Source organism: Podarcis cretensis (genome assembly GCF_951804945.1).
Source record: "Podarcis cretensis genome assembly, chromosome: 14".
Lineage (NCBI taxonomy): Eukaryota > Metazoa > Chordata > Lepidosauria > Squamata > Lacertidae > Podarcis > Podarcis cretensis.
In genome coordinates this window covers 36,308,283-36,335,668 of record NC_137183.1, presented here as the reverse complement: position 1 = coordinate 36,335,668, position 27,386 = coordinate 36,308,283, and the positions used below count along the sequence as shown (strand labels likewise).

The 27,386-nt window shown below is 46.2% G+C and overlaps 2 protein-coding genes across 5 annotated transcripts in view; one reads left to right on the top strand and one right to left on the bottom strand.

The window, feature by feature from the left end:
- The window catches only part of UBN1 (ubinuclein 1), a 31,996-nt gene extending 26,558 nt beyond the window's left edge, over positions 1–5,438 (top strand). For all 3 annotated transcript variants that reach the window (XM_079952479.1, XM_079952477.1, XM_079952478.1), the window contains one exon: positions 328–5,438. In XM_079952479.1, the coding sequence (XP_079808605.1) occupies positions 328–380 (53 nt within the window). In that variant the 3' untranslated portion in view covers positions 381–5,438. The remainder of the gene's footprint in view (positions 1–327) is intronic.
- PPL (periplakin) overlaps positions 4,128–27,386 on the bottom strand; it is a 48,406-nt gene continuing 25,147 nt past the window's right edge. The window contains exons 4-22 of one of the 2 annotated variants that reach the window (XM_079952470.1): positions 27,112–27,232; positions 24,366–24,491; positions 22,956–22,997; positions 21,948–22,109; positions 20,514–20,621; positions 20,311–20,406; positions 17,027–17,149; positions 16,723–16,869; positions 15,833–15,984; positions 15,342–15,439; positions 14,423–14,580; positions 13,332–13,510; positions 12,622–12,760; positions 11,432–11,625; positions 10,582–10,732; positions 9,962–10,045; positions 9,688–9,804; positions 8,751–8,843; positions 4,128–8,133 (exon numbers count right to left, since the gene is read on the bottom strand). In XM_079952470.1, coding sequence (XP_079808596.1) covers positions 5,470–8,133; positions 8,751–8,843; positions 9,688–9,804; positions 9,962–10,045; positions 10,582–10,732; positions 11,432–11,625; positions 12,622–12,760; positions 13,332–13,510; positions 14,423–14,580; positions 15,342–15,439; positions 15,833–15,984; positions 16,723–16,869; positions 17,027–17,149; positions 20,311–20,406; positions 20,514–20,621; positions 21,948–22,109; positions 22,956–22,997; positions 24,366–24,491; positions 27,112–27,232 — 4,954 coding nt within the window. In that variant the 3' untranslated portion in view covers positions 4,128–5,469. The remainder of the gene's footprint in view (positions 8,134–8,750; positions 8,844–9,687; positions 9,805–9,961; positions 10,046–10,581; positions 10,733–11,431; positions 11,626–12,621; positions 12,761–13,331; positions 13,511–14,422; positions 14,581–15,341; positions 15,440–15,832; positions 15,985–16,722; positions 16,870–17,026; positions 17,150–20,310; positions 20,407–20,513; positions 20,622–21,947; positions 22,110–22,955; positions 22,998–24,365; positions 24,492–27,111; positions 27,233–27,386) is intronic. The other variant, XM_079952471.1, reaches the window with a different exon arrangement.

Below are 27,386 nucleotides of genomic sequence, written 5' to 3'. Positions count from 1 at the left end.
CCTTCTTCCCTCCTATCCGTCTTCCTCTTCTTTGGTCCCTGCCAAATGCTTGAGAAAGCCTTACTGTCCCATGATGCAGTACAAAGGACAGCAAGGTCCAAGCTGTAATCATTTGAGGATCCAATTCTGTTTGCAGAACTTCAGTTTTTCAGTCACAGGTTTTTTTCAGACTGCAGTGATCATCCCTTCCTGTCTGTCAATGTCTCAATTAAACTCTTTAGTAGCTTATGGCTAGTAACACTTGCTAATCATTTGGTAAACTAAATGTTTGGAGCTTCCACTGCTGGGGCGGGGACAGTAATAGTTCTTCTTTTGCATCTCTTTCAGATACATCTCAGCTGCATGGTAAAGGGTCCAATGTACAGCCACGGAAATTGTGACAGTTCGAAAGTTGAGGACATGACAAGCCCTGATAGGGACTTGCAGAATGAAGCCATGGACGCAAGGTGCCCTTTCTCCCCACCCCCTGTTCCTTTTTGAATGGAGTTGATCTGGAGGTTCCTTCCCTGTTTGGACCAGTCCCTTTCCACAGGGATCTGTGCCTCGCACTAAGAAAGGAAGCACTTATCTGGTGCCGTTCTGGCAGCTGCCCTGGCTTCACATACTTCAGGCACCTGAGTGGGAGGGAGAGATGCAGGCAGGGCTCTAGAAGCTGAGCACGACAACCCAAGCCCTTCTTGTCACATACCTCTGAATCCAGTTGTTTCTCACTCCTTGATTTTCCAGTGGACTATGTGAAGGTGCTTGAACATTCCTGCTTTGGGTTTACTTGGCTGGCTTAAGCTAATCAAAGAGTGACAGTCACAAGTGGTTCCTCCCCCCCCCCCCCTTTATGGTACCTGTAATAAAGCTATGCTGACGTCAACCAAGAAGACCCACCTTCCTCTGTGGCATCTTTTGTAAAGTCAGTCAGCTCATTGGTCTTCTCAGAAGGACAGAGACTTGTGAGGCCTTGAGATGCATTCATGAACACTGGCATTCTGATCTTTTTGTGTTGCTTCTCTGCCTTTTATTTTCTGGTATGGTCAATCCTGCCCTCTTCCCTGCCCTGTCATTACCACTGAATGCATAGGATTGGACAAGTCCCCTTTCTTTCCCAGCATGTCATTGTGTATAGCAAAGCCGTAATTCCAGTGCCTTTTATGGTGGAGCAAGAGTGCAAAACATTTCAAGCTCTTTTTGTGTGGGCTCTCTCTTTTGTTGTTGTTCCCCCCCCCTCAAAAATTCTTAGCTGTATTTAAGACGTGTTGGGCTTTATTTGATAAGAGCTTTTTTTCCTGGAGTTATACACTACTTTCTGGACTTGACCTTGTGGAGTTGCCTAGTGCCAAGCAGAGTACAAAATAGATATTGATCAGTAGGTGTGGAGTATGTGGACCTGAGTTTCCCCAAAAGCAGGGATGGGGAACCTGTAGTCTACCTGAAGATGATGGACTGCAAACCCATCGTTCATGACCATTGGCTATCCTGGTTGGGGCTGATGGGAGTGGGAGGGCCACAGATACACCATCCCTCCCCTAAAGCTGTTTTCCCCGGGCTCAGATTTCAGCAGGTGTTCTGTAAGCAAGGTGAGATCTAGAGCTCTACTTTTGCTCTACTGGAGGAAAGAGTTCTGCATACAGAGACATGAGTGTGTGGAGCTGGCCCTTGTAGGACTACTGGGTTGCAGACCATTATCTATTTGGAGATGCTGTTCTAGCACCAGCATGATAATGAAACCATTGTATTCTGGTGACAGGGCAGTTCCCTCTGAGAACCTTTCCTGTGCAATCACTGGAAATTGGGCTTGACCCTCTTCATTTAAGAGCTTGCTCAAGCTTTGCTAAGAATCTTGGTGGCTAAGCTCTTTTGTGGAGGTCTGGGGAGTAGTGTAGGCTCATCAGGGCCAGCGCCAACCCCACCAGTGCTCTTTGCTGGAAAGTGAAAGTGGTTGTGCATCAGAGCTGTCATAAATACCTTGCTTTGAGGAGGTGACTGACAGCTCAGTTGGTCAGTGGGTAATTTGTGTAAGAGAACCAGGAAGGGGTGGGGGCTGAAGGACTAACTAAACCTTCCCCCTCTTCACTTGACCTTTTTGTCCCAGTATGCTGCTTGCCCTGGGGAGAAAAGAGGTTATGAAACTCATTGCCACAAAGAGGGGCACATATGGCAATCCCTGTGAAAAGAGGCTTGCTGGAACAAGCAGCCTCTTCTGTTCCTGGAAGGCCATAGACCAGGTTCGGTCCAGTGGCTTGCAAACAAAAACTGTTCATAATAAACCACATGGCTCCTCAGGTTACTCCCTTCCCTTCAGAGCCCTACATTGGATGGTTCTTCCTTGGTATCAGAAAGCTCTTGATCCTCTACGTGGTGTGAGCCCCGTTGTTTTTTAAAAAAGAGAAAGAAAATAAATCACAATGAGTTCTGCTTGGATTATGACCAAATTTGGAGCCAACTTCATTCCTTCAACATGCCTGTTTTGAAGTCCAAGTAAATATGGACATAAACCCTAATTAATTTGTACATCTCCCCAACAAAATGAATTGGATTATGTCAAGCTTATTTATGAAAATATATCCATTATTTCCATGAGAAAGTAAGAATAATAAAAACTCTAGGTTGTAGTAAAAGAGCCAAAGACCAAATGTTAAGGTTGCCAGTTTTGAAGCACAGAAGTTTGTAATAGATGGGCTTGTTTTTTGTTTTTGCTTTTTTCTGGTCAGGCCTCAATCCTGCTGGGTGCTAATTACCTCTTGTGAGAACTGTTTTATCATTTGGACGGGATTGAGGCCTTCTTGAGCTACTTGCAATTCCCCTCTTGTTGCTCTCCCTTGAAAGCTTCTGTTGTCAAAAGCTACCTGTGCATTTGCAGTGGCTGGAGCAGAAACTTCTTGTTTTAGAAAGAAATCTCATGAAGCCTCTTGCCTCAGGGAAATGTTATTTCTTCCCCCTCCTCCTTCCCCGCCTTTTCTTTTGCATTGAACAGTGAGAGAACTTAATCAAACAGAGCCATGGCAGGGCAGGGTCTATCAGCGTTTGGTTGGGACAAGAACAAGAGCACTGGGGTCTCTCTCTCTCTCTCTCTCTCTCTCTCTCTCTGCCTTGGCTTTGACCCTTTTGGGAGATTTTTGTTTATGGTGGGCATGTGCACCACCAGATGGCACTTAAAAACTTAGAAAAGCAGCTTCTTTGAGTGTGGGAAGAGCTGCAATTTATTTTTGTGTGTGTTGTGGGTGGGGGGGGGGGCAGGGGCCTTTCTAGGTAATGAGGAAGATGGAGGAGACGTTTAAAATGGCTAATCTTGTATACAGCAGCTGAATAAAATTGTTTTCCAGTTTCCAAATTGCTGTTTTCATTCTCTTTATTTTCAAAGAAAAGGCAAAGAGGTGACCATAACTCAGTGGCAGAGCAGCCGCTTTGCATGCAGAAAGTCTGTGGGTCAATTCTTGGCATCTCCAAGCAGGGTGGGAAAAAGACTCTTGTCTGGAACCCTGAAAATCTGCTGCTAGTAAGTACCAATAATCCTGAGACAGATAGGTCCAGTAGTCTGTCTCAGCATAAGACAGCTTCTCATGTTCCCATACCTGAGACTCTGCCAGTTAGAGTAAATGAGCAAATAGTTTGACCTGTTACAAGGCTGCTTCCCTTGAGCTGTGTTGGGAATGCAGCATGGCTGTTTTGTTTTTTAAGCTTTCCGAAGGCTTAAGAAAATTCTGTCTCTCGTCCCCAAACCATACTGCCAGCCGTCTTGGTATTTATGTGTGGGGCTGCTTGTATTGAATTATTTTAAATTTTGCAGCCTGTGTACATTGTGCACAATTAATTTTGTTTCTGTTGTCAGGTAGAGGGACTGTGAGCTAGTCAGGCCCTTGGATCCTGGCAGTTCTACTGAGCCTGGAAATTGCACTAGGCCCATGGCCTCAGAAAAACTAGCAGCTGAGATGACAGTCTCCATCCTTTTTCTGCACCTGCTTGGATTTGTGTAACACAGCCTGTCTATACAAACCGTGAAAATGCCAACGTTCTCCACTTTATATGTCCTTTTACAAGCAGTGGTGTACATACCAGATGCAGTGAGACGCCCTGCATATCGTATCTTTTATGTGAACAAATGAAATGGCAAATATTAAATGGGAGGAAATCATCAGTTTAGATTGCTGCAGAGTATTTTTTCATTTATTTGGGTGCATAAATAAAATTTCCCATTCCCTTCTACAATGCATACTTTGAGAATTCATACAGTCAAATAACAACTAAGCAAACACCAGCACAAATATCATAAGTACCCACTGTTCCATTCTAACAGTGACAATGGAATGAGAGGCACTTTTGGGGATTGTTAACTGCAGCATCCTCTATTTAACCTCCTTTCCTTTTTAAGGACTGGAGCTTCCCTACACAAGTATGACCTGAAAGATAAGCAGGTCGCTCTAAACATACACACACATATTGTTTACTGTCTCAGTTACACAATGATAATCACTATCTTAGACTATGTACTAGAGTCTGACAGTTTATTATGTAGAAAGGAGTTGCACTGTGCTTAAGTGTCATCTTATGCTGAAGCTTCTACAAACATATTCAATGATCACAGCATAGCATTGAACAGCATCTGCCTTTAGACTGCTATTCTTCCCAGTAGCTGGTTACTGGGTCTCCACTGGTGAGTTTATTCTTCCTTTGGCTTTATTAGTATTGTCTTTAAATAACATCCAGGAGTAAAAACCAGTTCCTGCGGTAACAATATATGCATATAGCACTTTAGAGTGCTCAGAGAGTTTCACATAAACTCAGCTGTCCTTACAACAGCCCTGTAAGATAATACCAGTGTTTCTCCACACATTGCAGAGATGAGGGTTAGTCAATGTTGATGCCTTCCTGAAGTTGTTGAACTACAGCTCCCATTATCGCTGGCCATTGACCATGCTGGTGGGGAGTTGGGAGTTCAACAACATCTGAAGTGCACTAAATTTGCTACTCCTGGGTGAAGGGGCTTAGGGGGGAAATGGCTCACCAAATGAGTTCAAGATTAAGTTGAGATTCAGATGGGATTTCACAAGTGTTCAGCTATCACTCTTAACTACTTCACTAAGGGAATGTGTTGGTAGAGACCACATGAGCTTGGAAAGCCAAGCTGGAGAGCTCTCATTCAAAAATAGCATTGGGTAATCATTTGATTTCTACCCACTCCCTGCCACCCCAGTGCACAGAGGGGTTTGCCACTGACTGGCGGGGACAAAAGTAACATGCAACTTTGGCAAATTGGAGCATTGGCCTGGGGTGGCAAGTCATAAATATTTTTGATAAAAGCAAGTAAGTGCAGTTTAAAGGAACCTTACGTTGGAGAACAGGCACCAGGTTTGGGGAATATACACCTATTGGAAGCAACAGGTAGTAGAAGTCCAAGTTTGTAACATTCGGTACAGCTCTAGACCAGCCGCTTAAGAATAGTTCTTTTTTTTAAAAAAAAAAAAATCTCTCTTGAAGCAGCTATTTCTGTCCAGACACCAAGACAGCCAGCTCCTGGATGGACAACTCCTTGTTGAGGTAACTGTCGTACTGAGCCATGGTTAACCTTCCGCTCTTCAAGGCATCTTCAATTGAGAACTTCTTCCCTGATTTCCTGTCAAGGATTACTGAAGATTCGCCACTTGGCCCTTTCATTGTGATCTCTTCCCAGTCGCATTCTTGGCTCTTCAATTTGACATACAAGCTCCACTCAATAAGCCCGAACCTGTGGGCTTCTTCTGGTGACATCTCTTTCCCGGTGTCTGGATCAATGACCACAATGGAACGTCTCAAGTGATTTTCTCTCTGCTCCCTCTTGATAGCTACTGTCTGAAGACGGTTTTGAAGCTGTTCAATCTCGTTGTCTTTGTCTTGAGATAACCTCTTCAGATCATCCAGCTCTCTCTCCAAAGCCTGGAACCGGGAGTCTAGGTTCACGCCGCTGTCCACCTGTGACATGTTTCTTAAATCCCGGGTTTCTGTTACTGTGAGTTCAATCTCTGATTGCAACCTCCGCATCTCCAACAGAAGGTTCTGCTTTTCCAGATGCAGCTTGTGGTTTTCCTCCCTCAAAAAGTCCAGCTCCTTGGAAGACTTGGAGTTGTTGAATTCCACTTCTGACAACTTGGCCTCTAGCCTGTTGATGTCCGTGTCTAGTTCCATCTTCCGCCGGCTTTCCTCCTCCAGGTTGTTCTTCAGCTTCTGAATCTCGTATTCAGTGTCTCCTTTCTCCACTTGGATGCTCTCAGAGAAGACTACTTTCTCCTTGACTTCCATCTTTTCCAGTGCCTGCAGTTTCTTCTGCAGGGCTTCCAACTCGGCCTGCAGGACTTGCCTCCTATGTTTTTCTTCCTCCAGCTCCAGCTTAAGCAGAGCGTGCTCTTTCTCCTGCTGCGGATCTTGTTGGAGGATCACCTTCTGTTTCACGGTGACTCTCTCTGTTGTCTCCTTCACCTGCTCCTCCAGCTCGCTCAGCCTGATCTTCAGCCTCTGCACCTCCAGCTCTGCCTCCCGCCGTGCCTGCCTCTCTTTCTCCAGCTCATCCAGCTGGCGCTCCAGCTCCGACCTCCTCCGCTGCAGCTTGCGCATTTCGTTTCGGAGTGAGTCAATCTGCTGCAGCTCATTCTCTATGCTCTGTGAGAAGGAGCTGACCTCTGCTTTCAATGCAGGGTCCTGCTCCAGTTTTACCACTTCCTGCTGCACCACCTTCTCCCTCACCTGAGAGAGTTCCTCCTCCTTCTGTCTGATCTTCTCATCCTGCAACTTCCTCTCCCTTTCCAGGTCCAGGTGCTTCTTCTGCTCTTCAGCCAGCTGAGCTCTCAGGGACTCCACTTCTTCTCTTGTTTGGGGGTCTTCCCGGTACTGCAGCACCTCCTGCACCACTTCCTTCGTCTGGACTTGAGGCTTGGCATCTTTCAGGGTCTGAATTTCTTGCTTCAGCTGATAGATCTCAAGATCCGCCCTCTCAATTGCTCTGGTCCGGTCCACAATCTCATCCCTGAGAGACTGAAGCTCCATCTCAGTCTCTGGGTCAGCCTTGTATTTTATAACCTCCTTGATAACCTCTTGTACTTCCACCAGGGGCCCTCTTTTCTTCAGGGCAGCCAGCTCATTCTGACAAGTTTTCAGCTGCTCTTCCCCACCCCGGTATCTCCTTTCCTGCTCCACCAGTTCTAGGCGAAGGTTAGCCACTTCGTTTTCAGCCTTGGGGTCTGGACGGACAATCTCCCGGACTTTCTCCTGGACAATCACTTTGGCATTCTCCTCTTCCAGAGCCTGGATTTGCCTGAGCAGCTCCGCTTTCTCCCTCTCATTGGAGCGGCCTTTGGCCTTCTCGTCTTCATACTGCCGTCGCAGCTCGCTCACCTCCCTTTCTGTTGCTAGGTCCTTCTCCACTTTCAGCACCTCCTTGACGGTGATCTTGCCCTCGGCCATCGCCCGCTCTTTCTCCAGCCGCTTCAGTTTGTCTTGCAAGAAGCGAAGCTCTTCCTCTTGCTGCTTCCGCAGTGTACTCTCCCTGTGTTTGTTCTCCTGCAGCTGCTGATACTCTGTCTCCAGCTGGGGGTCGTTCTGCAGCTTCACTACTTCTTTTTCCATCACTTTCTCCTGCTCCTTGTTCTTCTCATTGGAAAGAGCATCCACCTGGTGGCGCAGGAGAGCCATCTCATTCTGACGGTTCCCTTCCTGCCTCTTGAGATCCTCCAGCTCTTCTTTCAACTTTAGGATTTCCTCTGCCTGTGCCTTATCCGGCTCAATACGAAGGACTTCCTTGACCACATACTCCTGCCCACCTTCCCTCCTCTCATGCTCCAGGGTTCGCAGCTTGAGTTTCAGGACCTCCAGTTCGTCGTGCAAGTTTTGGTTCTTGCGTTGTTCTTCTGCCAGGTTCTGCTGCATCTTGTGATAACTCTCATCGAGTGCTGGGTCAGGCACTTTCTTCAACACTTCCTTCTTGACCACGGTCTCCTGTGGCTTCTGGTTCTGCAGGAGGAGGATGTTTTCCTGGATGACTTTGATCTCTGCCTCCAGCTGCTGTCGGCGCTGGCTCTCATCGTCCAGCTCCTTCCTTAACTTCCAGACTTCCTCAAGCGGCCTCTCAAACGTGTTTGTCTGAGCAGACTCCTGCATCACCTGGACATCTGGCTGCTACCAAAAAAGAAAAAAATGATGAGTTGCTATAGCTGGAGCATCATTTGTCATTCCCTCCACCCTCTAATCAAAGACAAATGTTGCCAGATAGAAACTCTTTTCAAAGCTGCTAGCATCCTATGCATGTTACTTCTGAGTCTGGCTGTCTTTGAAGGAGCTGCTTCCCAAGTACAGGGCTGGGGAACCTCTAGCCTTGAGATGTTGCTGGACTCCCAACTCCCACCCTCCCATGCCATATTAGCTGGGGCTGATGGGTACTGAGAGCCAGTCTTAAGCTACAATCGTAATTAGAAATCCCACTATATTCAGTAAGTGTGTGTAGGATTGCAGCCTTAGTCTGCCACCCCCTCTTTTTCAAAAGCCTTGCTGGCATGTTCTGTTAAGTGATGATGGAACCCTTCCCTGCCATCTGCATGGGCATATTCTCATTAAATATTGGCATGCAGAGTTGGGATGTTTTCTCACAAAACAGCTCTGTAACTTGCAGCCAGCTAGGATTCTCTGCCTGTCTTAAGTCTGCACCCCAGCCTATGTGCATCTTTCTCTTTCCAGAGTTCTGACTAAGTAGCTAGAACAGAGAGAAGCAAATTAAAGCCTAAGCTTCTCACACTCACTTGTCTCAAGAGATTCTGGGCAAACTCCAGGTTCTGCAGCCTCTGCTTATTGACAGCATTCACCTCCGTGAACTTTGCAGCCAGGAGAGCTTCCTAAGAATGGAAAAAAGAAATGAGGTTAACAAAAGGTATTAAGAACATAAGAAGAACCATGCTGGATCAGGCCAATGGGCCATCTAGTCTTACATTCCTGTTCTTAGAATAGCTAAACCAGATGCCTATGGGAAGCCCATAAGCAGGACCTGAGCTTTGCAGGAACCAATTTTCAGGCTAGATAAAAGAAGCTGACAACCTCCTTCCATGCTTCTGGGGAGTTGGCAACTGTGGCCATTGATGAGGTTTTGGACAAGGGAGGAAGCATTCAGAGGTGTATTTCTGTAGTCAAGCAAGTTCTGGTTGATGCACCGCCCAACAAGGCCTCTGGGCACCCAGGATAGATCAGTGTCTTCCACCCAGTGCCTCTCAGCCTTGATCATTCCCCATCAAATTTATGACATCGAGGCCTAGTCATGCTGTGGAGTCAGGACATCCTTCCTTTGTTGGAAGCGACTCTGGTTCTGGTTTGGCAGAGCTGAGGCAAGAACGCAAACTGTTGAGACAAATCCAAGAATGGACCCAAGTTGGTGTCAAGCCACAGAGCCAACTGCTGTTTCCTTCAGGCACATGCATAGCACATACATAAATCTTCTTTGTATGGAGCCAGACCATAGGTACATCTAATATTGCCTATGCTGACTCACAGTGGCGCCCCAGGGTTTCAGGCAGGGTTCTCTCCTAGCCCTATCTGGCAATATCAGATATTGAACCTGGGGGCTTCTGCATGCAAAGCAGACACTTGGCCACTGAGCTGTGGACCTTCAACATGAAAAATATTGAAATACTGCCTAGATGAGCCACTTAGACCATGGCAGAGGGCTTGTCAAATACCAGCAAGTACCTCTTCTTTCACTTTAGCTGCTGGAGACTGGATTCTGGGTCTCTTACTCATGAAGCCATTGCGACCATTTTCCAGGTCAAGGATGGATCTCAGCTTCTCTGCTTCAAGTTCGTAGTCCTGCAGAGTGGAGGGAGATGAAAATCTACTTACAGAGAACCCGTCACAGCTCCATAGTACATCTCCTCTGCGATGGGGTTGTTCTCTTCCTGTAAGCAACCCTTTTAGCCACACAGGCTGCTGCTTCTCTGAGCCACCCATGTCCCATCATCCTCACCTTCACTGCTTGCTGATACTGTTGAGCCTCGGCGGAAACTTTCTGAACATCTTGCTCTTTGCTGGCAATTTCCCCCAGCAGGGCCTGCAGAAACAGATCAAGTAAAAAACGTGAAACAGCAAGAAGCCAATGGCAATACCGTCTTTTAGATCAGGATAGCTAATGTGGTCCTACTAGATGTTTCTGGGTTACATCTCCCATTATCTCTGGTCTCAACAGGTCTTCCCAGAGCAGTCGGGTTGCCATAAGGCAGAAGGGCCGCTGGGCAGCAAGTTTGGGGGTGGGGAGAATAAGACAACACAGATGAGAGTCTCCACAAGTTTAATTGGGGCTGTTAAACTCTGTGTAAACCCTGATTACACATGCAGCTGGAAGCAGCAGGCTGTGGGAAGGAGATGATGCAGACCATGTTCTCTACCTGCATCATTTAAAACCCTAATTAAACATTAGGGCTGTGCAAGACCCCTGATTTCATTTGGGGTCCAGTCCAGATCAGAGCCAGATTAGGATCACAGTCCTACTGCATAATCAGCTTATCACAGGGTGCAAGGGAATCAGGCAAGAAAGCTGGATGAACTCTGAAGCTCCTTCCAACTCTTATGATTCTGTTATATGATTACCTGTTGGTTCCTCAGCTTGGTTTCCACTTGACTGACATTGTCGGTTTCTTGAGGCTCATAGTTGGGCACGTTACACAGGAACTGGTTCAGGTTGTTGTAGCCACTGCGATAGTTGGAGTAGGACAGTTTTGCTTTCTGCAACATCTGAGATCTGTGAAGGGAAGCGGAACAATACTTGCTTGGGATGGACATTAGCAGAAATGTCACAGTGCCATTAACTGTAACACCCTCAGAGTAGACCAATGGTTCCCAATTGGTGGTCCGTGGATCACAGGGGGTCCATGGTATGTATACCAGTCAACTGTCCAGGACATCGCATGGGGGGGGGCGTGCTCTCGTGTGAGACTGTGGCACCCAAAAACACACAGGTCATGTGACTTGTGCAGGACTGCGGCCTGGAAGACATGCACTCCAGTCTTGCACTGGTACATGTTGAAGGGGTCACATAACAAAAACTACCAGAGAGATATAGCAACATTTTCAAAATTAGTCAGTGGCTTGGCTTTTGAAAAACAGGGGGTCTGCAGTACTTAGCTAATTGGGAACCACTGCCCTAATCAAAACTAGACTAAATATTTGACGAATTTGGATGAACTCTCCCATTTTATAGCAAAAAAAGTCTACATTTATCTGCTTCCTTTAATGCAGCTCTCAGTTGCAGCTCCCATTTGTATGTATTAACCACCATCCGTTTTGAGAGCCTCCAGGGATGGGGAGGACGCAAACAGCTAAAACATCCTCCGCAAGATAACCTGGTGACACAGGGCTGGGGAAAGAGGGGTTTGGACATTCCTTCTCCTGCTTCTATTGCCAGTGCTTCATTCACCCCCTCTTCCACTCAGAGCCTGACCTGTGATCTATTTGCTTGTTGAGGTTGCCGAACCGCTGGTTGAGCTTATGGAGTTCAGCTTCCTGGCGCTCGATGTCCGGGCAGTGCTCTTGGAACTGGCTGGCCAGGGCATTGGAGCACTTCTTGGCTTTCTGCAGATCCTGCTCTGCCACGCTCAGCAAAGGCTGGTGGGCCTGCAATTCAGAGCCCAGTGCCTGGAGAAAAGTTGGGGGGGGTGTGGGGAATGGATAATCAAGTATTTTAAACGATGTTAACATTTTTACCCTACGTTTCTAGGACAGCCTCACAAAGATTTAAATCTGTCACAGTACAAATGAAAACACAAGCCTCAATAATAAAACAAAAGACAAAAAGCAAGAAAGCAGCATCATACAAATTTGCCATGAGCCAGCAAATGACATGATGTCATCCCAAGTTCTATGTAAAAAAACACCCACCAGGTTTAAAGCAGGGTGGAGTCTTAGGAGCCCATTTAAAAGCAGGCAAAGAGGTTTTAATTGTATGGATTTTATGTCCTGGCAGTCCCAGTTCTTTGAGGGGACAGGACTAAGTAACCCTGGCAGCAGCTGTATGGAATTTCATCAAGCCCTGTTGGGGTTGGGGGGACTCTCTATATTCACTAAAGGTACATGATAGCAAGGAACCCCATGGGCTAGCCACTCAGCCTGTGTGTGGCTGGATAGTGCTATTTTAGAGTGTTTAAGCCAAATGTGTGGCACCTATAGCCCTCCAGATGTTGTTGAACTACAATTCCCATCATCCCTCACCATTGGCCTAGCTTGCTGTAGTTCAGCAACATCTGGAGGGCTGTAAGTCCCTCAGCCCTAGTTTAAAGAAAAAAGAAAGGGGAACACAGGCAGTGTGCAACCCTACAAGTCCTACTTTTGACTGTGTTTTAAACCCACAGGCTGGAACCAGGCTGGATTCTGAAGCGGACCAGTGATCCAGTTCAGGTCATGATTCCACCCAGATTGGATCAGGTGAATCCACTTTGGAATCGGAGCCAGGTGGATTCCTCCTCCATCTCTTATCACAGCTGAAGTGGACCCCCTCTCCCTTGTCCCTTAAGCCAGAGATGGGACAATAGGATGACCTCAGAAACTGTACTGACTGGTGATTGTCCGGATACATTTGGGCCGTTTAGCAGCATTGCCTTTGTTTTGAACGCCCCACTGAAAGCGAGGACTCACCAGCAGCTCTTCTCTCTTGCGCTCCAGGGCACCTGTGTCCTCTGGAATAGTGTCCTCAATGGCCAACTTGTTCTCATAGCCAGAAATCAGGTCCCTCCCTTGCTGCAGACTCTTCTCAAGGCGATTGGCAACATCCACTCTTTACAAGACAGACAAAAGCAGCTCTTCAAATAAACACAGCTTTACAGACATGGATACCCCTTCAGGCAGAAGAAGCAGACGGGGTTCTGTGCACATGGATGGATGCTATGATTTCGCAGGAGCACAGAATATCTGCAGAATGTGGTATTTGGCATCTGGAAAACCTCGCCTTTTGTCTAGTGTTCATGGTTGCAATGCATTGTAAGTTATTGTGGATATTGCCTCAGCAGCCAGAGAGATGGCTGCAAAAGATTTATGGTGGGCTGGGTGGGCTCCTTCCAGAACCTGCATACTGGCTGTCCCCCATGACCAGCAAAGCCAGAATAAATTATGCAAAATAAGAAATATGCTAATTTCCTGTTCATGATTTATACAGGTTGCACACAGAGCAGGTGTTCTACTACTGAGCTGCAGCTCATCCTCCAAAAGCAGGTGCACCATATGGAGGTGCTTACCAAGAGCTCAAACAGGTGAGCCAAGCTACCAAAAGGACCCAAAGATCAAGAGCAGGTGGTGAAATTTCACGTTCCCTTTCCAAACAGACTCAGAGACGCTGTACAGACACCTACTTCTCCTGAGCGGCGCCAAGCAGCTGGATGACATGGTTGTATTTGTTGTTTGTCTCTTCTGCCTTGTTCTTTAGCAGGGAGGCACTTCCTGTGTCTGGCACGGACTCTATGAAGGTTTCACACTCCTGGATCTTGTGTGCTTTCTCGGGTTCAATACGCCGGACCTCATTGGTGATGTTCTGCAAAGGGGAGAGAGGTGGGCAGCAGATGAGCAAGCGAGCTTGGCACTGCCCCTCTGCTGTCTGTGCCAGGAGCAGCGGAGTTCTTGAGCCAGAATCCTCCTGGGCTACAGAGTAGGTGGGAGATGGGTCCATAACTCTGGATACAACTCATAGCATCCTGCCTGGCTCAATATTAGGGATGGGAGGAACTCAGTGTGAGCACTCAGTTTCTCTCTTTTTAAATCTTAAATACAGTTCCCCACATTTCGGCAGTAATTTGAGATTAAAAAAGAAATTCTCATGAAAACTCTTCAGCATTTTGGTGCAGTGGTGAGGATTTCCGACAAGATCTTTCACAAGCCAAAGGCCAAGCAGCCCTTTCCCAACAGCCTTTTATCCTATCCTTCACGAGCCTGCTTTCAGCCATGTATGGTTGAAATCATGCAAGTCAAATGCATGTAAGATGCAGCTTCACTGTTTTCTCCACCTGTGGGTTTCATCACTATTGAGAATAAAGATTCTATAAAGTCTTAGATGCAGCATCCTGTTCCCACCGTGAACAACCAGCTGTCCTTGGGAAGCCGACAAGCAGGACCTGGGTGCAATAGCACCCTCCCCCCCCCCTTGCAATTCACTGGTATTCATAGTCATCCTCCCTCCAACAGTGGAAGGAGAACATAGCTTTGTCTTCCCCCATGAATTTGTCTAACCCTCTTTAAAAGCTGCCCATGTTAGTGGCAATCACTACATCTTGTGGGAATGAAGGCAACACCTCTTCCTCCCATGCCACGTTCCTATCTTAAGGGCAGGTTTCTATCTGCATTCAACAATGGTATCCCCCTTACCTGTAATTTACAATGGCGTGATCAACCAATTGCCATTCTATCAACTCACTGCAGAATAGCATTGGGGGGGGGGGAGAGACTTTACCTTAAGATCCTTGGATCGCTCTGCGCTGTCCTGCACTGCCCGGCTTTGCTCTAGCGGCGGCCGCAGGTTTGCCGTGATGGCCTTCTCTTGCTTATCCAACTCACTGTTCACTTTCTCCAGCCCCGCCAGCAGCTGTCGCCCCTGGACTGATGCTGCATCTGAGGCAAAAAACAACAGCTGCAGCAGGTGGAGCAGAAGGTTTTATGTTTGGATCCCTGGTCAGCAAGAACATTTGCTGGGAGAAGTGGAGAAATAGTGGCTAAGGCCCTTAGACTATCCCAACAAGGGGCCTTCTCATAAATTGTGCTGCTAAGGAGGCTAATATTGTGATGTCACTTTTCTAACAAATTTCAAAGCAGTACAGTACAATCCCATCTTACCCACATTTAACTTGTGCGATTTCAGCCTCACGTGGCTGAATGCCAGCTGGTTGAAATTGTGCCAATTAAATGTGCACTTTTAAACTCTCTGCCTTGCTTATTGGGCGAGGCCTGCTCACCAAGCCAGCTCCGGAAAAGTAAGGGTGGTCATGTGGGGGTGGTTTGAGCATAAGCGCTTTTGTGTATACGCAGAACCCTTGGAACTGAACCTCTGCATAAGATGCAGTCATATTGAATTCACATTTTCCCCGAATCACACCAAAATGTATCTTCTGCATGGAAAGCACAGATTCTGCTACTGAACTATGACCCTCCACACAACCATATTACTAAAGAGATCTCTGCACATACATTTGCATAATATACAGTAAACAGATCACAGAATTCTAATTCGGGTTTCCAGAATTGCAGCATTTTTTGGTGCATGGTATGCATAGTTGCTGAATTTGAACTCATTCACTGCTTGTGATGAGCTAATGGCCCTTCCATTTTAAGTGTGGAACTCAAGCATTCCCCCAGGCATGGTGTGGGACACCGACCTCCAATGCTGTCTGCCTTCAGCCCATCATATCGCTGCTGCAGAAGGCCCTTGGTGCCAGCTATCTTCTGTTTCACGCTCTGATACTGACCGGTGATGCTGTGGGACAAGAAGAGATTGAGCCAGTTGGGCAAATAGTGGGGAATAGGAAGCACTTTCATGCTTAAAATGAATGTGGAAATAGACAAAAGGAAGGCCTCTGTCTGAACCAACAAAGAAGCCACCAGGACTGCTTGGCACTAGCATTATTACTGCTACTATTAATACAATTTATGAGACGTTTGACATAGAAGGAGCCTCCTTAAAATAATTAAAAACATGAAGCTTGGCATAAAACGTGGAGGAAAGAAAGAACAATGCATTACAACAAAAACCCGGCAATAAGCTGCAAAACAAACAGAAGCAAAACAGACCAACTATAGACAGCAACTTCATCCTAATCTGTCAAATGGCTGGTTCGTGTCAACACAATCTGGATCGGGGAGCACTTACTTGTCAGCATGAGCCAGCGATTCAGGATCTGTCGGGGGGATCATGAAGCAGACGCCAGGGGCGCTGATTGCATTTCCTGCGCTGTCGGTAACTTCCCAGATGTCACCACTGTTCTTGTGCAAGGTGTATCTGGCTCCACGAGAGATCTGGCACTGGGGTAGAAAGAGTTCAGGATAAGCACTCGTATCATTTCTCCCACCCACAGTGGTCCCAGGAGTGCACCTGGTACCACTGGTTAAAAGGGGGTCTTTTAGCCAGTGGCTGAAAAGACCTCTCCCTGAGACCAGACAAACACTGACCGAGAAAACAAAGCTTGGCTCTACAGGTGGGCTGGTTCAAAGGTTGGGAACCTTCAGCCTGTTGTAGACCAAATATGGCCCACAAGACCTCCTCATTTGGCCAGGTCCACCTGCTCCACACCTGACATAACTTCAGGTAGATGTTGATGTGGCTTCAAATAAACAACCAGGAACTTAAAGTGAGCTTCTGGCTGTTCCTTTGCTGGAGCAAGGATCATTTCCCCCATGAATGACAGTGGGAAGGAAAGTCCACTTCACTCCAATAGTATTGAACAATTTCCATTGAAAATGCTGCTAAAATGGAGCTCCGCCCCCCCTTGTTTTAGCAGCAGTCTCAATACCATACTGGAAGATTTTCCCCAATAGACACACATTTTGGTTAGAGAACCGCATTGCAAAATTCAGAGAAGTATGAATTTCAAAGGATACTGACATTTCAGTTGGGTAATTGTTTCAGAAAATGCAAGCCAGGTATGGTCTCATTCAAATGTGTACCCAAGTATATCCCCTACCCTACCTGAATTTACCAGGCAGATCTTTTGCCCGTTGCGTCATCCTGTGATGAGCAGAAGGGGCAACATTGCTTCTTACCCGCTCACTTTCGTAGTCACAAAGCGCTTCCACTGGGATGGGCTTAAGCGGGGTCTCCCGGCGGAACTTCAGAGGGAGCACCTGCTGGCTGCGCTTCTGCAGGGACTTCACCACATCATCATACTTGTCCAAGGCCTTCTCCTGGTCCTGGTGAAGACAAGGCAAAATCCTGATGCACCAGGGAAGAGACGATCAAGGCAGACAATGGGATATGGACAAAGTTGTGCTGGCCAAAAGCAGAGGGGGCAGGGCCATAGCTCAGTGTGATGTGCAGCTGCAGTCAACTCTCACACTCAATACTTGCCTCCAGCTCCCTCAGCAAAGATTCAATCTGGTATCGATCCTTGAAATCTGGGCTGTATTTCTGGTCCAGGTCTGTGTCCACTTTCCTGAGAAGGTCCTGGGCATCCTTAGCATCTTTTTGGAACTGTTTGGGGTGGGAAGCAACTCAAAAAAGTCAAGGGATCATCTTTGAGACAGAAAAACAATGTACTGCACCCTCACAACATGACTGTCACAAAGGGGTGTGGACACTTTCCCCTCCCCCTCTCCCTGCAAGGCAATAATTCACTTGTTGGTAGAGTGGAGGAGAAGGAGGAGAAGCTACAGGCCCTGGCATGGGGGGTTCTAGAGAAATGAAATACTATTCTCTCTTCCACATCAGGGATGGGAGCCTGTGGTCCTCCAAATATTGCTGGATTACACCTCATGTCTTCCCTGACCATCCGCCATGTTAGCTGGGGCTTATGGGAGTTGGTTCCAGCCCTATCTTAAACAAAATAGATTCAGGGACGACTGAATCTATCAATTTTGGTCCTCTATCTCTTTTTTCCAACCTTAAATTTAGTTCTCTGGATTTCTGCAGCTATTTGTGATTTTTTTTAAAAAAACAACAACAACGACGTGAGTATTTTAGTGTGAATTTTTCCTAATCAACACATTTCCGTATACAATTTTGACAAATGTACATATTTTTGCAAGGCAATATCTCCAATATAATGCATTTTTGCATTTGTTCTTTCCCTAACAGGTGCAGTTTTAAGCACACTTTTCTGTAATCTATGCATTTTTGAACACACTGGTTGGCAGCAACCACACTGCAAAATTCAGAGAACTGTGACATTGAAGGAAATCCAGTTTGTGTATTCAGGAACTGTGAATTAAAATGCAAACCTAAATTTCCCCCCATCCCTTCTTCTGCCATCCTTCCCCACCCTCCCCATATTCATTTTATGAAGGGTTATGTTTCAATTGTTTATGATTGTCTGGTGTTTATTTTATGATTGGAAACTGCCCTGGGATCTGAATGTATATGTTGAATGTCAGCCTACAAACAACAAACAAAATGAGTTTGGGACAGGTAGGTTCAGGCTGGATCAGCAATGGCATCACCACTGTTTGTGCTTTGTTTCTTTTAGGGTTTGGGAATTTATGTATTTTAAAAAACAGGAAGTGGGTGACAACCTGCAAAAGAGGACAAGCTTTTCTCCCACCTCTGTGAAAAGCACCAATCTATCCCAATGTATCCCAATCACCCCTTCAGTGCAACTATTAAAGAGACTGTTGTCCCTTTCATCTGGTCACATAGGAACATAAGAGAAAGGAAGCTGTCTTGTACAACATCGAACCTTTGTCCATCTAGCTCAGTATTGTCTACACTGACCTGTCCAGGATTTCGGGCAGCGTTCTACCCCAGCCCTACCTGCAGAAGGTGCTCTGCCACTATGCTATAGTCTATCGCACCCTAAAGACAAAAGTGGGAGCCTGCATAGGGGTGTTTTAAAGGACCCCCCCCCACAGTTGCCTAAAATTCAAGTAGTCAAAAACTACTACTCCTACTACAATCAACCAGAGAAAAATGAAGGGCAGCAAAATATTACCTGCTAACTAGGGAAATCTCCAAGCAAAGAGACATGCCTGCTTTTGCCCTGAGGACAATCGGAGCACAGAATCTGGGAGCCTCTGCCTTTCTGAGCCACCTGCAGAAGGCAGATGCCTGCTTGATCAGTAACACCTGACGGCAAAGAGGTTCAGGAAAGAGTGACGAAGGGGGGTAAAACAGGTCGGGCAAGATTGTTTTCTCACCAGCTCCTTCGGCTGTTTCCCATACAAGCAAGCATTGCAGCATCCAACCTGGGTACCTGCTTGCTTAATACAAAGACGTGCTAGACAAACTGTCTGGCAGGACAGCTTGCTATTTGATTATCGGGAAAGCCACCTCCCTGCTGTCCTCCCCTGCAAATGACAACATCTGACTCACTTGCTCAGAACAAATCCCTGGGCTCAGAAGTGTGTGCCCTTTGCACCAGGCCCTGTGTGGTGGATCTCAGGGTTTGTGGGGTGGGGAAAACAAAGCATATCCTTCAAGGCTGAAATCTGCCCACAGCTGCTCTATGGGACAACCAGGCCTCTGGGCCTCCAACACTGCCACTAACTGTTCCATTTATGGCCACCCATCTCATCGCTCCCTTAGTGCTGCCATGCTGGTGGAAGCAGAGACACAATGGAGCATGTTTGGGGAAATCTCAAGGATTGTAGAAATACTCCCCCCCCCCCTTAAAAAAAAAAAACTTAAGTAAGGGTTGCAAGAAGTTTTGTGAGGAGTATTATTAGAAATATTGTAAAAATGGACAAGGGGGAGGATAATCCGTTAAGAGATGTAAAGGCAATATAAAGTTAAGAATTGCATAAGAAGTGATTAAAACGGTGGATCATCAGAGCTGCTGAGGGAAGTCTAAAAAGATTGTATAAGTGATAGATTTTGTGGTACATTTTATAATTTATATGTTAAAATTAATATAAAATATTATTAAAAAAATACTTAAGTAAGGTGGGGAAAATCCCTCCCTCCTCTAAAAAAACACACACCCCCAAACACCCGAGGACTGAGCATGCTCAGTGATCACCAGGGGTCATGGAATGTTGAATATCAGCTGGAAAAGAAAAATCAGAAAACTGAGCAAAGGAACAGTTCACAGAAAGTGGTGCCCAACCTTTTTGGAGCAGCAGTGGTCACATCTAGAAATAAGAGCAAATTTCAGGAGACAACCACAATCAGCCTTTTCTCCCCCAATTGGTGTTTTTTTCCTTCCTGATCTAAATCATTTAAGTCAACCGCACTCAAGCCAGCCACTGCCAAAAGGTAAAAGAAAAGACAACTGGGCCCCTCAAAATGGGGTCTTCACAGGTACCAGGTAAAGCACAAGGGGGCACAACAGTAGGGATACTAGGGATTCTCTTTGGAGTAGATCCACTGTGTTGGATTCAATGCAAGTTCCACTCTGCAATCCCACTGAAATTAATGGGCATGACTGACTCAGGTCCTTCCATGGGTCTACTCCAGACTTAGCTGAGTATAACCCACTGAAATTAATGCACCTAAATTAGTCTTAAATTCTAACAGGTCTTCTCTGAGTAGGACCAACTCCAATTGAGGTTTACAGTATCCTGAAGGAAGTTGGTTGGTTGGTTGGTTGGTTGGTTGGTTGGTTGGTTAAGATCCTGAATGGGAGCCGTCTTGCTAGAGGGCAAAGATGCACTGCTGCATTTTCTGACAGCCCCTCCTAAGTATCCTCAATGGAAAGGTACCTGGTGATAGTCCTCCATGAACTTGAGGTGGCTCTCCTCACAGATAAGCAAGTTGAGGTACTCCTTCCAGTCAGCGTGGACTGCCTCGATGTGAGCCTGCAAGCAAGAGGGTAGCAAGTAATGCTCAGTAGGTCACAGAAGGGCGGTGGCGGGGAGACACCTCTCAGGGACCAAGAGAGACTCTGATCGGGAACCAAACTCACCTCAATGGGGATCTTCCCAGGGTGACTTTGGGCCAGTAGCTTATTGCCGTCCTCATGCAGCTTGTTGATCGCTCCCTCTTTTTCTTCCAAATTCCGGTTGATGAAATTCTAAAGGGAGAAGGAAGGAAGCAGAGATGTTACCATCTTATGTCTGGTTGGTCCACAACCCAGTCGGGCAGAGTGGTCCAGGGGGATTCAGCCCCCATTACTATTTCTGCAGCAGGGCCCCTGTCTCTAGTGTGCTTAGAGCCACTCAGCACGAAAGGGGAGCTTTTCAGCCGCTATATGCTCCCAACACTAAGCATTGAGGAACACTGAAAACACAAGGGGCTTCAGTTTCAAGAGACTGGTGTGCAAGTTCTCTTATGTACAATGGAACTTTAAGGAAAAGACAGATATTGGAGCAGTCCAAATCATTTCCCCATGTACAGGCACAGGAAATTATTAGATTCAGGTGAAAGGTAACACATGGAGATCTGCATTGATGGTTGCAATGCATCCTTGGTTATTATTATTGCGTAGTCTTCGAAGGGGTGTGGCTGTGACTATCATGCAGAGACCGACACTTCTGAATTTCCTACTAACACTATTGCCATGACTCTAAGCAGGTCAAGGAAACATTGGTTTCAGCCCCATTCCACACAGGGCCTTTAGTTGGATCGAGGTCGTTGGAGTTTACAAAGCTTCTCTCCACAGGTTACTTATTCTGTCTCCTTGCCAGGTTTATTTTCCTTAATTGAATTTATAAATAAAAATGGATAGCCGATGTTCATCGTATTGAGAGGAGACCCATTGAAATTTATGGATCTGCTCTGAGGACAGCTAAGTTGGCTATCACCCAATGTATGTAACACTTAAAGAGTTTTGTATCTAAAAGTCATACCCAGAGTAGACCCACTGATGGAAGTTGGTCTAGTCTGAAAATCACGTAGTTGGATACAAACCAGAGTAGCAAAGGCAGGTCCCAATCCTGAGCAGTTTACAGTCTAAAATTGTGCAATGCAATTAGCAACAACAATATCACCACTAACACCATTTATCTGACACCTGTGTAGACACTAACTGTAAAGCACATGTGAAACACATTCTTTCCCAAAGGATTCTGAGCACTGAGTTTACCCTTCACATATTTACAATTCTCAGCAACCCTTAACAAACTACGGGGCCCAGAATTTTGTGAGGGGAGAAATGGGCTTTGGATGTGCTTTGAAAGTATAGTGTGTACAAAGGGCTTGTGATTTCTTAAGATGTACAGATCAGATTAGTTCATACTGGAATTCACGATGATTACCACCTCCTTTAATATATTTCTGCCCTTCAGCTTCGATTCAGGCTGAATAATTCAGATCCAAATGCCAGAATGCGTTTTCCACACAGATCTCAAAGTCAAACTGCCTCCTGAGGGGGGGGATAAGCTCTGGGGAGAAAATGTACCTCATACTGGCGCCGGCGGCTTGGGTAGTCGAGGTTACGGTCACTCCAGTCAAACTGCATCCTGTCTTTAGCCTGCTGATCTAGCCAGTAGAGCTTGTTGGTGCAGCGCTGCATGTAATCCTGGAGCGAGTTCAAATCCTGCTGCCTCTGTTGGGATCCTGACTGCAAGCAGAGAGGGAGTTTTGCCAACCATCAAGGCTTGGAGATTGGGAGTCACAGAGAGCAACTCGAGAGAGGGCTAAGTCTACTGTGAAATACATAACATGTGCACTCCTGTCTCCTGGTGTCAAGATTCTAGACCACATTGAGTTGGGAATGGGAGGGGCAGGGAAGGAATAGCAGTGAAAGTATCTTGTGCACTTTGGCCAAGCTCTGATCAAAGCAAGGAACAACAGAGAGCACACTCAGGGTATGACTCAAAGGGCCCTTAAATGTTTATTGGCACTGATCAAGGCTTCGTGCACTGGGATACAGCTTAGGCGGGTGTTGCTGGGCGGGTTGTTATTGATATTATTTTGTGCATCTTTATTTTTATATCTTATTATGATTTATGTGGACATTTTCAATTTGGTTGTGTACTTTTTGATGTTTTATTTATGAGTACTTTTGTTATTTTTATAATTATGTATTTTTTTTCATGTTGTAAGTTGCCTTGAGTACATTTTGAACTATGGAAAGGTGGCAAGTATGCAGGTATCCTCCTCAGCGCTGTCTTAATTCAGATGGGGCACAGCATGCCAACCAAGGTCTCAGCCACACCATACATGTAACACACACGTAAATCATATGGCTTCCTCCAAAGAGTCCTGGGAACTGTAGTTCACAGCCCTCACAGAGCTACATTTCCCAGCACTCTTAACAAACCAAAGTTCTCATGATTCTCTGGGGGAAGCTGTGTACATTAAATATGCTTTGTATATGGTATGAATGGGACTCTGACCTGCTTGGATGTACCAAAGTTAGTCCCTGAACTTTCGAGGATGGAAAATAAAAAGAACAAGGTCTTACCAGCAGTTTCTGATATTTCACCTGGAGCCCACTCATATATTCCTGGAAACAAACAAAGAGAAGATGAACAAAAGACAGGACAAGGCCCCCAACAGAGGGTTGCTACGACACTTCCCAAAGCAAACACACTTGCTACGTGCATGCAGCTTTTAATCAAATCATCAATCAATCACTGGGGAAGAGGCGATTTGCATCCCCCAAGAGGGTACTGGGTTCTGTCTAACTCCTTTCTTTTTCTTTTTGCTCTTCTTGCCAAAATCAGTGAGTCTTTGGGAAGGGCAGGGGGGAAATATGATGGAGGGGAGCAGATGAAGCCTTTGTGTTGGAGGTTAGCTACCCCGATTTGTGTATTAGATTTTTATACTATCCTTCCTCCAGTGATCCTATACCAAGGAAATCCTCTCCTCTCTCGTCTGGTTCTCTAACCACTACAACACATGGTCTTGGTGTGTTTTTGTGTTTGCTGTGGGAGACAGTTATAACACACGGCAAAATTGTTTCGTTGAGTATTTATTTATTAGATTTGTATCCACCCTTCCTCCCGAAAGAGCCCAGAGCAGCCAGCACATAAGCTTTATCTTAAGCATTCTAAAATAGTTAAAACATTATAAAAATAGATTCAGTAAACAGTAAATACAAATGTTTTCAAATACTTCCTGAAAATTAATAATAGTGAGACAGACACACCTCACTAGGGAAGGCATTCCACAAATGGGGAACCACCACTGAAAAGGCCCAACTGGGCAGCCCCAACAAATAACCTCTCTCATTCCAAGAGTAAAGCTTACAGAGTCTCTCATTTAAAGACTATGTAGGCTGTGGAGGAGAAAGGAGAGAAGCTAGAGTTAGGTAGGACAAAGTAACATCTGTAACACTTACTCAAACCCACTACACAAGGTGGTGTTGGACCTTGAACTGTGTTTGAATCACTTTTTGAGAGATCCCTGAAGCTCCTGAACCTTTAGCTGGGGTACATCAGGCAGAAATCCAACAGGTTCAGCTTTCCTCATCATTGGAGCCCCTGTGACAGGGAAAAGCTACACCAGTTGGATTTCTCCTGTCACTGGTTAAAGGCACAAGAACTGCATACAGTGGTACCTCGGGTTAAGTACTTAATTCGTTTCAGAGGTCCGTGCTTAACCTGAAACTGTTCTTAACCTGAAGCACCACTTTAGCTAATGGGGCCTCCTGCTGCCGCCGCGCCGCCAAAGCCCGATTTCTGTTCTTATCCTGAAGCAAAGTTCTTAACCTAAAGCACTATTTCTGGGTTAGCGGAGTGTGTAACCTGAAGCGTATGTAACCTGAAGCGTATGTAACCTAAGGTACCACTGTAAAGCCAATTCTGTCCCCTCTCCCCCTCCTCCCCACCTGACGAAGAACTGCAAAGCAGGCATTAGAAGCACATGATACCTTGTCACCTTCCTTGCTGATGTGTGGTCCTATAGCCATCACTTCATTATGGAAGATGTTGTGCTCCTCCACCTGACCGTTGACTGATGGCAAGTCAGTGCCGAAACCCTTGCTGTTCAGTATTTCCTAGTGGTAAAAGAAAAGTGGGAGGTTCCAGTCTTTCCGCCAAACTCCTGGCAAACAAAGCAGGCCAAGAACATAGCAGCACAGGAGGCTGCCTTATACAGTCAACCCATCAGCCTGTTTAGCTTAGTATTGTCCACAGACAATGTTCTGCAGCCTTGGATTCCCCAGGTGTTGTTGCACTACACCTCCCATCATCCCTGACCATTGGCTAAGCTGGCTGGGGCTGATGGAAGTTGTAGTCCAACAATGCCTGGGAACCGATGGCTGAACACTGATCTACACCAGCATGCAGACAGTTCTGTGCCAAAAATTCCTCCTGCATTTTTTTTTAACATTCCTCATCAGAAATTGCACTTGGAAATTATCAAAGAGGACAGGGAAATCCTTATGGGTGGGATGTAGGAATTTTGTGGCATTTGCCTTATTTTTGAGATGGCAGGTGGATGCTGTTGAGCGTCCTTTCTGTCGTTCTACAAACAATGTCTCTAGCAGTCTGCATTCTGCAGCCTTCCTGGGTGCCCACATTTCAATAAAGACCATTTAAATAAACCATGTTCAATTAAAGGGAAGACAGGTAACTCTTCCCATAGGTTGTTTTTTCTTATTCTTCTTTTTCAAATCAGCAAGCATGGGCAGCCAGAGAGTTTGCAGTGCACTGAAGAAATGTTTATAGGGAAGGAAACAAAGACACCACCCTTGGCTACCTTGCAAATGAAAAGGCGAGAGTCTTGGGAACGAGGCAACAAATCACCAACCCCTTTAGGCGGGGCCAAAAATGTCTGAGAAACCAGAGGACACATTTCAATGCAGCGCTACCTCCAGATGTCCCAGTGGTGGCTGGGGCTGATGGGAGCTGCCGTACGAAACATCTGGAGGGCACCAGGTTGGGGACAGCTGGTCTACACTGATTTGGCATACACTGCAAAATTCAGCGAAGTGCATTTTAGCTTGCATCTTGTTTTGGAATGAAAGTTCACCTTTTAATGCAAACTGAACTGAATGTGTCTCCCGTCTCTAGGTGCAAGTATCTAGATTGTTGTTGTTGCTGCTGTCTTTCCCTTCCTCCAAAACAAAAGTGCCCTGTTTTAAGCCCACTTGTTGCAATTTTGCACAGGATGGCGCTCAGCCAAGATGCAGAAGGCTCCCTCCTGTGATGCTGGATAGCCGTGCCCTGCCCCTGGCAAAGGGAGGGAAGCTCTCGCCAGGCAGCCCAGAGACAGAACTGCAAAGCTAGCAGAACCTGGGCTGCTGCACAAAGCCTCTCATTAAGCCAAAAGCTAGGGGGCATCTCCAGCCAGCAGCCAGGGAGGATTTGGGGGGGATTTGCAACTGGAAGCTGACAAAGCAACTGGAAGAGGAGCAAAAATCAACAGCGGGGAAGAGATCTGGCAGCCTAAAGCTTTTATCTCTCTACCCCATTTTGTGAGCTGATTAACAGTGCCCAGGCACCTGACGAGTGGGGCGGGGGCAGGACTTTCATTCAAGACAACTGACGCTGCGTGAGCTTTTCAGTACATTCATGGCTAGACTTGGGGTTGATGGAGACAGGTCCATCCAGATGAATGGGGGGCTGCCCCACCAACCTCAATCTGCCCTCAGCCAGCCCCCCACCTGTTTACCTACCTCCTTAATTACCACTCCAGGTGGCAACACATCCTCCTCCTTAGTTTTAGTGTTAACCCTTGCAGAACTCAGCAGGGAGGAGGATGGGGACAGGCTCTGTCTGTCATTGGCTCTGGCTCCGCCTGTTATTACTTCTGGCTCCACGTATTCTTGGGCCACCTGCCAGCCCACAGGTGGAAGGTACCATTTCTGAATGCCCACCCCATACAAATAAGGGACCTTCATCCCAGTGATGGAATTGTTTTAAATTTTAACTTGGAATTGTTTTAAATTGGTTTATATATACGGAGCTGTTCTTAATAGGGGTTTCCCCCCACTTTTATTGTTTTCTGATTGTAACTGTTTTATTTGTTTTATAATTGCGTATTTTACTGTTGTAGCCCATTCTGGGACATTGTGGTTGAGATAGGAAATCTAAATAATACATAAGGAAACTAGGCAAAGCTTATAATTCATGGATTACGTTAATGTGAACTTTTTAAAATGTGCAATTAGCAGTTAAAGGGAAGTCTGAGACGTATTGGGCTTGCAGAGGGTGGGGATGGAGCAAAAGAAAGGTTTGTAAACAACTGTTTGGGGTGAGGGGTTGGTCTTTTGGAGGGTATGCTGGAGGATGAGCTAAATTCTCTGCCACTGGTCCAAAATGCTGCTGTGGCTTCAACTCCCCCCCCCCGCCACTTACCTACCAAAACAAACAAATATCCCCCATGCAAGTTACCTGGATTCAGGCAATTAACGTCATGTTTAGTTAAGGCCCAGAATGGATTAAAAAAAGGCTCTTTGGCAAACAGAAATCTAGCACAAGAGGGAGAAAAGTTCAAGCCCAGCTCTCTCTCTCTCTACTGCACTACATCTCTAGTTCCAGGGAGATGTGCAGGAAAACTCCACTTAGTGCTGTGCTGGATGCCCCCAAAGCCCATATTTTGGAAGAAATGGCTCCAATCTAAAGAAAAAACAGATCAGATGTTCACTAATTGGATGCAAAGCACCTACTCACCTGCTTCTCTTCAATCACCGTGGTCCAGTTGACTTGAGGCTCAATTTCCTGTGGGGTGAAGTTGTAGATCTGATCATGTTTCACACGCAAGTTGCCCACTCTCTCCTTTAGTTGCCGGATGCTGATGGAAGGAGAGAGAATACAAGCAATTACTGGTTTCTCTGAACAACGTATAGACGAATGATTCCCCCTCCCCTAACTGCAATACTACTTTCCTCAAAGTGAAACATTTTGGACACCCCCCCCCAAAAAAAAACCTCCTACCCCACATTGCA